The sequence below is a fragment of the Hyperolius riggenbachi genome, chromosome 5 (assembly GCF_040937935.1).
Source record: "Hyperolius riggenbachi isolate aHypRig1 chromosome 5, aHypRig1.pri, whole genome shotgun sequence".
NCBI classification, from domain to species: Eukaryota; Metazoa; Chordata; class Amphibia; order Anura; family Hyperoliidae; genus Hyperolius; species Hyperolius riggenbachi.
In genome coordinates, this window is record NC_090650.1 from 218,873,427 (window position 1) to 218,889,201 (window position 15,775).

General features: G+C 44.4%; 1 protein-coding gene across 1 annotated transcript in view; it reads right to left on the reverse strand.

Moving 5' to 3' along the window:
* Positions 1-15,775, reverse strand: part of LOC137518596 (band 4.1-like protein 4B) — a 208,541-nt gene that overhangs the window by 65,228 nt on the left and 127,538 nt on the right. Inside the window, exon 8 of the mRNA XM_068236669.1 lies at positions 4,173-4,260. Within this exon, the coding sequence (XP_068092770.1) occupies positions 4,173-4,260 (88 nt within the window). The remainder of the gene's footprint in view (positions 1-4,172; positions 4,261-15,775) is intronic.

Here is a 15,775-nt window from a genome sequence, read left to right on the forward strand (position 1 = left end):
AAAAAATGAATTGTATATGGACCAAGGACCCTAGCACGGCAAGGCAAGAGTGCTAGCCTGCTAGGTCTCTGTCCAAAGAAAGTCAACAAGCTCTTTTAGAGACCTACAGTACCCGTCCTGACCTTCAGCAAGAACCTTTTTGCCTGTCAGTTCAGTACGGCAAAACTCCAAGTGACCGGGAAAAGTAGTTTACTATATCAGAAATGGTCATAGTCAAGCATATAAAGTATTCTATGGTACTATATATTAATAACAGAGACATTTTTCCTTTTCAGAAAGTCAGCAAGCAAACAGTGTCTAAGCTAGATTAAAATACACAGTGCTCAACATGCAGGGATTTGCACGTAATAATTATTTTTCCTGGATAATACTGCAGCATTACAGCCATGCAAAAGGAAGTCACAGATGACAGGCAATTTACCTCAGTAATTTGTCAACAACTTATACAGGAAGCTTATGTCTCACCGGCTGATACTTTTGAGGTAATCCATGCAGGGCAAGAGTAGTGTGCAGATAGTGAGCAGGCTACAAGTGGCTGCCAGCCCGCACACTGACCACAGCCCATGGGTCTCCGATTGACGTATGACACATGCGCCCACCCACTTTCCACTATAGCCAGATACAGAATACTGAAGGGGCTAAAAAAACAGGTTCACTATAAGAGAAGTTCTATATCAATTTTTACTATACCAGGCGCTACTCCCATATACTTATGTTAGGGCTTGGCCGGAACATGGACATTTCGTTTACTATACCTGAATATTTATCAGAGTTTACTATAATGAGATTACACTGTACTACATAAAAGGCAACTCTACATGTATGTAAACTATGCATCATAAGCACAGGTTTAGTTTAAGTTAATGACTTAAGTGTACCTGTGAGAAAATGTAAAACAAAAAACAAAAACAAAAAAGTTATCTAGATACTTATATCAGTAGAGAGAAGCCACATAATCAAGAGGCTTCCCCCATCTTCCTCGTCCCCACCAGTACAGCGCTGAGGACTCTTCAAACATATTCAATAGAGACTTGTCAAATATTTTCGATCAGCCGAGCCCCTGTCTATGTAAGAGTATGGCTTTACTGCACAGGAGCAATGGCGGCCCACACCTGCACAGTAGCACGACCGACTCCAGGCAGGCCCCGGCTGTCATCGCACCTGCGCGGTGCAGCCAGGCTTGTACATGGATGAATACATGGCAGTTAAAAGGTGAGTTCTGACAAGAAGTGTTTGGCTACAGGAGGATCAGAGAAGCCCTTGGATCATCCAGAAGCTTCCCTTTACAGAAGCAGGTATCTTTCCAGGAGGTTCTTTAATACTTGCAAACTACAACTCAGGAATGGTACATTTAGGCACAAAACAAGAGAATTGTAATACAACAATTACCAGAATGTCCTGAACTAATTCGAAGCTTAACATTGTTTCATGCAGACCTCCACAGGTTTGCAATAAGGACAAACAAGTGGCAAGGCTTTCTGCAGCTTTGCTCCCTCAGCAATTCAGGCTGCTTTCACTCCCGGAAGAAAAATCAATGGAGATTAGGAATTGATGTACACATTACATCACTATTCCTTCACATTCCCACTGAAATCTGATGGAAAACCACTGTGCTGCTAGCTGTGTGTTGCTCAATGAATCCCTTCCACTGCTCATCCTGCCTAATGATAGAAAATAATATACTATTTCACTTTCACTTTATAAACTGCCTAGAATCAAGTTTGCAAAAAACTAAATAATCCTGTGTATAGCATCCTTACATTATCTCTAGATTTTACTGCAACCCTACACTAACCTTAACATTTTATTAGGCTAAAAGAGTAAAGACAATAGGTGACATGATGAGCTAAACATGTGTATTTACAGTACAAAATATTAATAACTAGGCTGTTTAACTCTTTCAGGCAGCAAAATTAAAACAAGTACATTTCTAGGCATGGAAATGACGGCTTCTGTCTTGTCTGTACTTGTCGGGAATATAGTAATACTGATAAGCAGATTACAGTCAAACTTTTCCTGGCAGAATACATGTGTATTTTACAATCTGTACACTACACTAGTCAATCTGTACACCAATCTGGGCCTGCATGGATTATCTCAAAAGCACCAGCCGGTGAGACCCAAGCTTCCCATATAAGTTGCTGCGACTTGCCTGCAGTGTTGTAGCAAAGAAGCTGTGGGCCCCAATGCAAGTTTAGCATTGGGGCCCCTTAAGCATGCTACAGATAATTAATACAACACATCAAAAACAATCAAGGACAACCACAGTGGCAGAGGTGCAAGAAGGGGATAGGAAACTGTGTGTTAATGATCACTACTATTCAATTCAACTATAGAAGTAAATATCAGCACAGGACCAATAAAGAGCTAATACTGTGTTTGAGGGGGCCATCAGGGCCCCTCTAGCCCAACGGCCCAGATGCGGTCACTTCATCTGTACCCCCTATTGCTATGCCACTGCTTGCCTGTGCATAGCTGCAATGCTGCAGTATCATTCAGGAAAAATGTGGACAGGGGAGCACACTATCTGTACTGTACCTGCATCAACTGGTGAGACCAATGCTTACTGTGTAAGCTGTTGCATGATTATTGCATGCATATCCCTGCATACTGAGCACTGTGCCTCTTGATATAGCTTAGCTGCTTTCTGTGCTTGCTGAGACATTGAAAAGAAAAATGACAATTATTGACTGAATTCATATTGAGTACTATAGTATATTGTATGTGCTTGAGTATGACCATTTCTGATATAGTAAACTACTTTGCTTTGTTTACTATAAAGGGATTCTATGGTGTAATATAATATATATTTATTGCCCCTTCTCCTTAGGTTGCCCTAAGGGATACTAGATGAAGCTTGGACAAAAGAGAATAGCGCCAGAATTACGCAAGACCTGTTCATACGCAAGAATTATTGAATTGGTTGAACCCAAGACCCCCTACCCGGAGGAAATGGGAGAGCCTTGTAAATACTAACTTGTCATTGTGAAAACTGACATTCAAAGTTGTGATCGTACAAAGTGATGATGCAGATGCTTGAAGTGCTGTACCACGGCCTTACGACCGTTTCGCAGGGCAAAACGCCTGGCTTCTTCTGAGGTGGTGTGTCCGTTTTCATTGCATGCTATGCCATTTATGCATTGCATGCTATGCCATTTATGCATCATGTTGCTTGTAGCACTGATCCAACTTGCTGATATTAACTACCTGCGGACCGCCGCAGTATAAATCTACGGCGGGCAGGGGGCGCTGCGGTTCTGACCTGACTTAAAACTCTACGTCCCATTGACCACGCGCCCCGCCCGTCCCCGCCGCAATATTCTGTCCTGCCGCCTATATGACGGCAAAGCACTGTGAGCCGGGCAGGAGCATTTTCATTGGCTCCTGGCCCTGTCATTCATGTAAGCCGTTCCCATTGGCTTGCATGGAGTGACAGGGTCAGGAGCCAATGAAAGCGGCTCCTGGCCGGCGCACAGCGTTCTGCCGTCATACAGACGGCAGAGAGAACAGCCTGCGGCAGGGACAGAGCGGCGTGATCGTCAGGAGCGGCGATTCGTCGGGAAGCGGCGGTTTACTGGACCAGCACCTTCTAGGCCTTAAGGGGGCAGAGGGTGCTGGTCTCGAAGTGGTTAAAACTATAGTGCCACATTTTGTATCGCACGGTGTATGCCAGGAGTATGGTGTGGCAAATGAGCGCAGCAACATTACACAATTCTGTATCAAGTAGCACAAAGCTAGCAGTAGAGCGAATAGGGCGTCAGATTTCTTTTAATAACTAGTTGATATTAACTGAAAAAAGGGATAAAATGATCAAGTTTCAGTCAGGAAAGGGCTGTGGAGTCAGAGTTGGAGTCGAGGTCAGAGCAATTTTGGGTATCCGGAGTCAGAGTTGGAGTCGGTGATTTCACAAACTGAGGAGTCGGATGATTTTGTACAAAATCCACAGCCCTGGTAAGCATTAGACTAAGGAATCGGAGTTGAGGAGTCAGAGCCATTTTGGGTGCCTGGAGTTGGAGTCGGTGGTTTCATAAACTGAGGAGTTGGAAGATTTTTGTACCGACTCCACAGCCCCAGAAATAACCATCTTGCCCAGCATCATATTAGCGTATGCCTTGCGTAACAGACAGAAATGTGCATGGACCGTCCATAACAACAATAAAAGAATTATGTACCTTAACAACATGTAGATCGACTCCATACATCTCTAGCCACTTTGCTTTATTCAGGTAGCACAATTCAGCTTGGGCTGGTGTTTTACCCCTGGGAATAAGGAACACACATATTAAGCAAACTTTCAAGTCAACTAATAAACTCCACAATTTTTAAAAATACTAGAACAGCACCTACTCGTGTATTCTTTTTCCTTTTTTGTAACCACAATTTAACTTATTTAACTACCGCATATACTCGCATATAAGCTGACCCGCATATAAGCCGAGGTACCCACTTTACCCTCAGAAACCAAGAAAAAGTGATTGACTCACGTATAAGACGCCTCCACAGTAGCCAGATGTGCCCCAGTATAAGTCATCCTCCCTCCCCATTACCAGATGTGCCCCAAAGATGGTATAGCGGTGTCTCATGATGCCACTAGATGGCATCAAAGATATGAGACCGCAATTGCCACACAGGAAGCCTCCCCGATCCTTGCACATGACACGTTGCACGCTCCATTCCACAATCTTGAGCAGAGCAATCTGCACACCATGTTGCAGGGGATGGGGTTGTGACACAGCAGAGAGCTAGCTGGCAAGAGAAGGATCACTAGTGCACAATCCTTACATTTTGGGGAAAGCCAATTAACCTATCTGTATGTTTTTGGGGATGTGGGAGGAAACCGGAGCACCCGGAGGAAACCCGCACAGACACAGGGAGAACATACAAACTCCTTGCATATGTTGACCTGGCTGGGATTCGAATCGGGGACCCAGCCCTGCAAGGCAAGCGCGCTAATCACTCACGCCACCGTGCTGCCCTATTTGAGAACATCCCCCCCAACACAGATTAGAAGGGCATTTGGAAAATGTAGCACGTTTTACTGGTGCATAATATTTCAAAAGTATTTTTTGAAAGGTTTCCCAATGCGTAATACATTTAGAATATTTTGCTATACCCAAGGAAGCTAATTTAATATGTTTAGTATCAAGAGAACATGCTAATTCTGTGCTCCAAAATTCGAAATAATTAGAGATTCTCCTAAAGGATTAGTAAGATGTTCATACCATAAAGAGATTCCCTTTTTAAAAAGTTTATAGGGGAGGACAATTGTACCATTAAACATCTTGGAATAGAGGGAATTACTATCTTGTTATGAGATATGAAATCTTGAATCTTTAGATATGTAGGAAGTGAGGAGCAAGGTAAATGGAATTTATCTTGTAATATCTGAAATGATTGCAATTGACCATGCAATATTAACCACTTGAGGACCACAGTCTTTTCGCCCCTTAAGGACCAGAGCCTTTTTTTCCATTCAGACCAATGCAGCTTTCATGGTTTATTGCTCGGTCATACAATCTACCACCTAAATAAATTTTACCTCCTTTTCTTGTCACTAATACAGCTTTCTTTTGGTGCTATTTGATTGCTGCTGAGAGTTTTACTTTTTATTATATTTATCAAAAAAATGACTAACTTTTTGTGCTGACATTTTTCAAATAAAGTAAAATTTCCTATACATTTGAGCGCGAAAGTTATTCTGCTACATGTCTGATATATATATAAAAAAAAAAAAACATTCAGTGTATATTTATTGGATTGGGAAAAGTTATAGTGTTTACAAACTATGGTGCCAAAAGTGAATTTTCCCATTTTGAAGCATCTCTGACTTTTCTGACCACCTGTCATGTTTTATGAGGTGCTAGAATTCCAGGATAGTATAAATACCCCCCAAATGACCCCATTTTGGAAAGAAGACATCCCAAAGTATTCAGTGAGAGGCATGGTGAGTTCATAGAAGATTTTATTTTTTGTCACAAGTTAGTGGAAAATGACACTGACAAAAAAAAAAAAAAAAAAAAAAAAAAGTTTCCATTTCTTCTAACTTGCGAAAATAAAAAGAAAAAAAATAAATCTGCCACGGACTCACTATGCTCCTCTCTGAATACCTTGAAGTGTCTACTTTCCAAAATGGGGTCATTTGTGGGGTGTTCACTGTCCTGGCATTTTTGGGGGTGCCTAATTTTAAGCACCCCTGTAAAGCCTAAAGATGCTCATTGGACTTTGGGCCCCTTAGCGCAGTTAGGCTGCAAAATAGTGCCACACATGTGGTATTGCCGTACTCAGGAGAAGTAGTATAATGTGATTTGGGGTGTATTTTTACACATACCCATGCTGGGTGGGAGAAATATCTCCGTAAATGACAATTTTTTGATTTTTGTTTTAGGCCTGGTCCACACTAGGTCCGGAAACGTATCCGTGGCTGCGTTTTTCAAACCTGATGAAAAACGGAGTCCCGGATACTAATGTTCAAAATAGCAGCCAGCCTCACCCAAGTGAAAAACGGATCTGTCTGCGTTTGCGGGGACCCGTTCTCAAAACCGGATCTGCTGCATTTTCACGCAACGGATCAGGACCACGGATACACGCAGGGGTAGTGAAAAGCAATGAGAAAACGCATCTCCAGCCCCACAGGCAAAAAAAACTGATGTGAAAACGGATAGCCTGAGCTTTATGATTTGCCCAAAAAAACCCTCCCACTCCTTCCTAATGATAGAGACGTTTTCTGTCAGGGAAAAACTGAACGGAAACTGATGCAAAACTGATGCACTTTCAGTTTGCAGTACGGTGGTACTTCCCCTAATCTTCCCCTGATCCGGACTGAAGTGTCCGTCCTGCAACTGTGTGTAGTGTGGACCTAGCCTTACACACAATTGTCTATTTACAGAGATATTTCTCCCACTCGGCATGGGTATGTGTAAAAATACACCCCAAAACACATTATACTACTTCCGAGTACGGCGATACCACATGTGTGGCACTTTTTTGCACCCCAACTGCGCTAAGGAGCCCAAAGTCCAATGAGTACCTTTAGGATTTCACAGGTCATTTTGCGACGTTTGGTTTTAAGACTACTCCTCACGGATTAGGGCCCCTAAAATGCCAGGGCAGTATAGGAATCCCACAAATGACCCCATTTTAGAAAGAAGACACCCCAAGGTATTCCGTTAGGAGTATGGCGAGTTCATAGATTTTTTTTTTTGTCAGCAGAAATTGATTTTAATTGTTTTTTTTTTTTCACAAAGTGTCATTTTCCGCTAACTTGTGACAAAAAAATAAAATCTTCTATGAACTCACCATACTCCTAACGGAATACCTTTGGGTGTCTTCTTTCTAAAATGGGGTCATTTCCTATACTGCCCTGGCATTTTAAGGGCCCTATACCGTGAGGAGTAGTCTTTAAACCAAATGTTGCAAAATGACCTGTGAAATCCTAAAGGTACTCATTGGACTTTGGGCCCCTTAGCGCACTTAGGGTGCAAAAAAGTGCCACACGTGGTACCGCCGTACTCAGGAGAAGTAGTATAATGTGTTTTGTGGTGTATTATTACACATACAGATGCTGGGTGGGAGAAATATCTCTGTAAATGACAATTTTTTGATTTTTTTTTTGTACACACAATTGTCCATTTACAGAGATTTCTCCCACCCAGCATGGGTATGTATAAAAATACACCCCAAAACACATTATATTACCTTTTCTGAGTACGGCGATACCACGTGTGACACTTTTTTGCAACCTAGGTGCGCTAAGGGGCCTAACGTCCTATTCACAGGTCATTTTGATTCTAGACTACTCATCACGGTTTAGGGCCCCTAAAATGCCAGGGCAGTATAGGAACCCTACAAGTGACCCCATTTTAGAAAGAAGACACCCCAAGGAATTCTGTTAGGAGTATGGTGAGTTCATAGAAGATTTTTTTTTTTGTCACAAGTTAGCGGAAAATGACACTGTGAAAAAAAAAACCCAATACAAATCAATTTCCGCTAACTTGTGACAAAAAATAAAATTTCTATGAACCCATCATACACCTAACAGAACACCTTGGGGTGTCTTCTTTCTAAAATGGGGTCACTTGTGGGGTTCCTATACTGCCCTGGCATTTTACGGGCCCAAAACCGTGAGTAGTCAAGAAACCAAATTTCTCAAAATGACTGTTCAGGGGTATAAGCATCTGCAAATTTTGATGACAGGTGGTCTATGAGGGGGCAAATTTTGTGGAACCGGTCATAAGCAGGGTGGCCTCTTAGATGACAGGTTGTATTGGGCCTGAACTGATGGATATGAGTGCTGGGGGGGGGGGGGGGGGGGATTTGACAGGAGGTAATTGATGGGTGTCTCAGGGGGTAGTTAGAGGGGAAAATAGATGCAATCAATGCACTGGGGAGGTGATCGGAAGGGGGTCTGAGGGGGATCTGAGGGTTCGGCCGAGTGATCAGGAGCCCACACGGGGCAAATTAGGGCCTGATCTGATGGGTAGGTGTGCTAGGGTGTGACAGGTGGTGATTGATGGGTGTCTCAAGGTGTGATTAGAGGGGGGAAATAGATGCAAGCAATGCACTGGCGAGGTGATCAGGGCTGGGGTCTGAGGGCGTTCTGAGGGTGTGGGCGGGTGATTGGGTGCCCTAGGGGTCTAATCTGATGGGTATCAGTGACAGGGGCTGATTGATGGGTGATCAGTGGGTGATTAGACGACAGAACAGATGTAAACAATGCACTTTGGAGGTGATCTGAGGGTAGGTCTGGGGCAATCTGATGGTGTGGGAGGGTGATCAGATGCCCGTAAGAGGCAGGTTAGGGTCTAATCTGATAAGTGGCAGTGACAGTTGGTGATTGTCGGGTGATTGTCGGGTGATTACAGGGGAGAATAGATGTATACAGTACACGGGGGGGGGGGGGGAGGTCTGGGGGGGGTCTGAGGTCGTTCTGAGGGCGTGGGTGGGTGATTGGGTGCCCTAGGGGCAGATATCTGATGGGTAGCAGTGACAGGGGGTGATTGATGGGTGATTGATGGGTAATTAGTGGGTGTTTAGAGGAGACAGATGTAAACAGCACTTGGGAGGTGATCTGATGTCGGATCTGCGGGCGATCTATTGGTGTGGGTGGGTTATCAGATTGCCCGCAAGGGCCAGGTTAGGGTGATTGACAGGTGATCAGTGGGTTATTACAGGGGGGATAGAGGCATACAGTACACAGGGGGGGGGGGGGTCTGGGGAGAATCTGAGGGGTGTGGGGGGTGATCAGGAGGGAGCAGGGGGCAGTTTAGGGTTAAAAAAAATAGCGTTGACAGATAGTGACAGGGAGTGATTGATGGGTGATTAGGGGGGTGACAGGGTGCAAACAGTGGTCTGGGGGGGTCTGAGGGGTGCTGTGGGCGATCAGGGGGCAGGGGGGGAAATCAGTGTGCTTGGGTGCAGACTAGGGTGGCTGCAGCCTGCCCTGGTGGTCCCTCTGACACTGGGACCACCAGGGCAGGAGGCAGCCTGTATAATACGCTTTGTATACATTACAAAGCCTAGTATACATATTGCGTGCGGCGATCCGGGTGCTAGTAACCCGCCGGCGCTTCCGAACGGCCGGCGGGTTACAGCGCGAGGGGGGCGGAGCCAGTCACCGGCGGCTGATCGCGTCACGAATGACGCGATCGCCGCATAACCACGCCCGCCGCCGCCGCCGATGGGCGTACTGCGGTCGGCAAGTGGTTAAATCATTTAAAGGGGAACTTCAGCCTAAACAAACATACTGTCATTAAGTTACATTAGTTATGTTAATTAGAATAGATAGGTAATATAATTTACCCACACTGTTTTAAAAGAACAGGTAAATGTTTGTGATTCATGGGGGCTGCCATCTTTGTCATGGGGGCAGCCATCTTTTTGGTTGAAAGGAGGTGACAAGGAGCAGGAGACACAGTTTCAACTGTCCGGTGTCCTGATCACCCCTCCCAGCTGCACACACAGCTCCCAGCTTCAAATGTCAAATTCAAAATGTAAAAAAAAAAAAAAAAAAAAAAAATAGCAAAGTACCTCAAACCTCCTTCCAACCAAGATACAAGATCTAAATTTTCAATATGAATTTCTAAACACGATAAGGAAAATTTAATGGAGGGATCGTCAGGAGTGGACCTTTTTTTGTGTAAATAATTTTTATTGAATTTTGCACATAAATAAACAAGTTTTCAATAGCTGCACAAGGAAGGAGTGGACCTTTTAAGATGTAGACATTCTGACCAAATTTTAAATGTCTGACTTATAGAAGACATTTTTGAGAATTTCCTAGGTCTTAAAGAGATTCTAACAAATTTTTCAGCCTTATTTCTTCTATCCTATAAGTTCCTATACCTGTTCTAATGTGATCCGTCTTACTGCAGCCTTTCCTAGTTGCACAGTGGCTGTATTATCTCAGTTATATAATCTAATCATCTTTCCTCTGATGGCTTTGTCGGGCTCAGGCACTCAGGCAGGAATGTGCTGCTCTGTTTGTAATAGGATAGAAGCTATACACACCCTCTCCACACCCGCTGCAGGCTCTGTGTGAGTCACAGACTGAGCTCCTCTCAGCCTATCACATGCCATGTCTTGTTTGTAAACACTGCCTAAAATTGGCAATTACAAGCCAGGATTGCAGCAGGGAGTGGCAGAAACAGCACAGAGGGGCCCAGGAGAACATAATGAATAGAATGGTATGCTTTTTACTGTAAGAATTTTAGAGTACAGATTCTCTTTAAGATATTAGACCACGGGGAGTGCAAAGGATTATCCTTCACAAAATATATCTTTCAATTTTGACCCATGGTTTATCTGATGCGTTAAATGACCATTCTCTAGAAGCTTCCAATATACAAGCTTTATGGTAAGACTCGAGGCATGGTAAACCAAACCCTCCCAGTCTTTTAGGAGTCATGAGCGTTTCATAAGATATTTTGGGCTTTTTCTTGTTCCATATATAGTTTGTAATTATTTTCTTTAAGGTATAAAAGAAGGAAGATCGTAATGTAATATGAATAGATCTGAAAACGTATAAAATCTTTGGTAGGATTTGCATCTTAAATGCTTCCAATTTCCCAGTCCAGGACAGATCAAATTTAGACAATATTTCTAATTCCTGGGACATTCTCTGAATCATTGGGGGAGAATTAACTTTATATACTTTAGAGCAGGGGTCCCCAACCTTTTTGAGCCCGGGGCCCACTGTCCCGCCCAAAATTTTCTCCGGGGCTCCCCAGGGGGGGGGGGGGGATTTTGGAGGGGCGTGGCTAGTGGCGGCGGCAGTTACCACAGTATAGCTAGTACAGTTAGCCCAGTATAGCAAGTACAGTTAGCCCAGTATAGCTAGTACAGTTAGCCCAGTATAGCTAGTACAGTAAGCCCAGTTAGCCCAGTATAGGAAGTACAGTTAGCCCAGTATAGGAAGTACAGTTAGCCCAGTATAGCTAGTACAGTTAGCCCAGTATAGCTAGTACAGTTAGCCCAGTATAGCTAGTACAGTTAGCCCAGTATAGCTAGTATAGTTAGCCCAGTATAGCAAGTACAGTTACCACACTATAGCAAGTACAGTTAGCCCAGTATAGCAAGTACAGTTAGCCCAGTATAGCAAGTACAGTTAGCCCAGTATAGCTAGTACAGTTAGCCCAGTATAGCTAGTACAGTTAGCCCAGTATAGCTAGTACAGTTAGCCCAGTATAGCTAGTACAGTTAGCCCAGTATAGCTAGTACAGTTAGCCCAGTATAGCTAGTACAGTTAGCCCAGTATAGCAAGTACAGTTACCACACTATAGCAAGTACAGTTAGCCCAGTATAGCAAGTACAGTTAGCCCAGTATAGCAAGTACAGTTAGCCCAGTATAGCTAGTACAGTTAGCCCAGTATAGCTAGTACAGTTAGCCCAGTATAGCTAGTACAGTTAGCCCAGTATAGCAAGTACAGTTAGCCCAGTATAGCAAGTACAGTTAGCCCAGTATAGCAAGTACAGTTAGCCCAGTATAGCTAGTACAGTTAGCCCAGTATAGCAAGTACAGTTAGCCCAGTATAGCTAGTACAGTTAGCCCAGTATAGCTAGTACAGTTAGCCCAGTATAGCTAGTACAGTTAGCCCAGTATAGCAAGTACAGTTAGCCCAGTATAGCAAGTACAGTTAGCCCAGTATAGCAAGTACAGTTAGCCCAGTATAGCAAGTACAGTTAGCCCAGTATAGCAAGTACAGTTAGCCCAGTATAGCAAGTACAGTTAGCCCAGTATAGCAAGTACAGTTAGCCCAGTATAGCAAGTACAGTTAGCCCAGTATAGCAAGTACAGTTAGCCCAGTATAGCAAGTACAGTTAGCCCAGTATAGCTAGTACAGTTAGCCCAGTATAGCTAGTACAGTTAGCCCAGTATAGCTAGTACAGTTAGCCCAGTATAGCTAGTACAGTTAGCCCAGTATAGCTAGTACAGTTAGCCCAGTATAGCTAGTACAGTTAGCCCAGTATAGCTAGTACAGTTAGCCCAGTATAGCTAGTACAGTTAGCCCAGTATAGCTAGTACAGTTAGCCCAGTATAGCTAGTACAGTTAGCCCAGTATAGCTAGTACAGTTAGCCCAGTATAGCTAGTACAGTTAGCCCAGTATAGCTAGTACAGTTAGCCCAGTATAGCTAGTACAGTTAGCCCAGTATAGCTAGTACAGTTAGCCCAGTATAGCTAGTACAGTTAGCCCAGTATAGCTAGTACAGTTAGCCCAGTATAGCTAGTACAGTTAGCCCAGTATAGCTAGTACAGTTAGCCCAGTATAGCTAGTACAGTTAGCCCAGTATAGCAAGTACAGTTACCACACTATAGCAAGTACAGTTAGCCCAGTATAGCAAGTACAGTTAGCCCAGTATAGCTAGTACAGTTAGCCCAGTATAGCTGCCCCAGTGTAGCCAGTAGTTACCCCAGTATAGTGCCCCAGTGTAGCTAGGATAGGTGCCCTCTCCCCCCCCGCGGCCGCCGCTCCTGTTACCTTATGAGCGGGCGGTCGCTTCCTTCCTTATATTCCCCCAGGCGCTTCTCTCCTCGGTTGCAGCATCGCCATCTCGTAATACAGCAGCGCTTTCCGCGCGGCTGCTGTAAACAAGGGAAGGAAACAGGGCAGTGGCTTCCTGTAGCGGCGATCGCCGTTACCATGGGAATCGCTGCCCCGCCCCCTTCCCTCCTTACAGCAGCCACACAGGAAGTGCTGCTGTAATACGAGATAGGAGAGGGGCTATGGGGAATATAAGGGAGGAAGCGGCCGCCGCTCTTAAGGTAACAAACGGCGGCCGCAGGGGGGAGAGGAAGAAAGGCCAGATCCGCCGCGGCCCCCCAGAAATTTGCCCACGGACCCCCAGGGGGCCGCGGCCCCCAGGTTGGGGACCTCTGCTTTAGAGGACCTCCCAGGAATATTAATCCCTAAATACGATATGAGAATTAGCCCAAGCAAATATCTTTTTTTAACTACCGTATATCCACGAGTATAAGCCGAGTTGAGGCAAAAACCGTGACCCAAAAGTGGGAGTCTCGGCTTATACTCGAGCGCGCACCTCCCCGAGTGCACCTTCATTCCGCAGAGTAAAAAAAAAAAAAAAAAAAAAAAAAAAGCTGAACAGCGCTAATGGTCCAGTAACTTCCCCCTTCCTTCTATGTGTACAGTAACCCGCGCGCCCCTCTCCCCGCTATGTGTAAAGGGCAGTAATCTGCATGACATTCTTTCCCCGGCAGACTGGAGTGTGTGGCCAACCTTGAAATTGTCCTCCGTGTCCCCCGAGTGTCACCATATGCATCACGGCTTTGAGCAACTCACAGTGATCCGCACTGTGTTGGGATGCCTCTTCCTGCCTGTCGCAGGCTCGTTGCTATGACGCCGCACGTGTTGCACGTGATTGAGTCATAGCAACGAGCCTGCGACAGGCAGGAAGAGGCATCCCAACACAGCGCGGATCACTGTGAGTTGCTCAAAGCCGCGCTGCATATGGTGACACTCGGGGGACACTGAGGACAGTTCCAAGGTTGGCGACACACTCCAGTCTGCCGGGGAGAGAATGTCACAGGAATTACAGCACTTTACACATAGCGGGGGAGAGGGGCACGTGGGCTACTGTACACATTGCGGCAAACAGGGGAAGGGGGCATAGATTACTGTACACAGCCACGGGCCGGGGGGAGTTATGTGATCATTAGTGCTGCTCAGCTTTTTTTCCCTATTTTTACACATTGCGGTGGGGGAGTGCAGGGGGGCATGCTGCCATTAGTGAAATCTTTTAAAGCGGAACTAAACTCAGTACTTTCTCTCTGCTCTATAAGATTTGCAACCCAAGACATTAAAGAAAAACATTTCTTTGTTACAGCGGATACAAAATCCTGCAATACATCTGCAGTGCATCTACTTCCTGCTTTCATGGAAGCATACAGATTAACATCCTGTGCTTTTAAATGAGCTTATTTGCCTTGGCGACTGGCGACAGGTGACTGGCGACAGGTGACACAGGAGAGATCAAATTACAATTTGTGATTAGACAGATGAGGAAATATTTCTATTAATAATGCTGCTGCATTTCCTACCCTCGGCCTATACTCAGATCAATCATTTTTTCCAGTTTTTTTAGGTAAACGTTGGGGGGGGGGGGGGGGGTTTGGCCTATACTCGAGTCTGCTTAGACTCTAGTATATACGGTAATCGGAAATATTAAAACCCAGTATATAGGATTTGACACCACTTATTTTGTAATAAGAGACTGCAGAACATGTATTTAAAGCTTCCTGTGCGAGAGTCCAGGAGATACCATTGGTTTGGTGCATGTAATGATCAGTTCATCTGCAAAAAGAAGAATCTTTTGGTGGGAGGATCCAGTATGAATTCCTTGTATGTAGGGATTACTTTGTATACATTCTGCTAAGGTTTCAATAATTAAAACATAGAATGGGGGAAAGAGGACACCCCTGACATATTCCATTTGAAATTTTAAAGGATCTAGATTTAAATCCTGAAATTATTACCTGAACGGACGGGTTGGGATAAAGAGATAATATAGCCTGATGTAAAGACCCAGAGATACCAAATTTTGTGAGAATCTTCTCTAGAAAGCCCCAGTGAATCCGATCAAATGCCTTCTCTGCGTCCAAAGAGAGAAACAGAGAAGGCACTCGAGTAGACTCCACCAACTTAAGAATACTTAACATCTTTCTAGTACCATCAGATGCTTGACGACCTGGGATAAATCCGACTTGGTCGGGATTAACAATAGATGAAAGAATTTGAAGAAGTCTATTTGCAATAAGCTTTGCATACATTTTGGTGTCACAATTTAAAAAAAGAGATAGGTCTAAATGTCACTATATTTCTAAAAGTGACAAATGGCATAAATAGAAGGACTGCATTAAGGGGTCCAGATAGCCTAATAAAGGGATAAGGACCTCATAAAATGGGTAGGACTAGCTAATACAGAGTGTCCTCAATCCGTTCTCCTGGGAAAAACTCAGATCAGCTGATCTGGATGGTGCTATACGTTCATCTCTTACATGATATGTGGTACATGTCCAGGCTCTCTCTGCTAAGCTACTAACCGGTGATCGTGAAATCCCAGTGATAAAATGCTGGCTTTTCTACCAACAATGAAATTCATCAAGGCAGGGATTAGATTCTGAGCTCTGAGGGAAAACTAGTGACAAGACTAAATATACTGCGGAAGATTTTGGCGCTATATAAAAAAAACAACAACAACAGATCTACTGTTCTAAACCAGCGGTGTCAAACTGGCGATCCGCATCAGCGCCGCAAGGCCTCC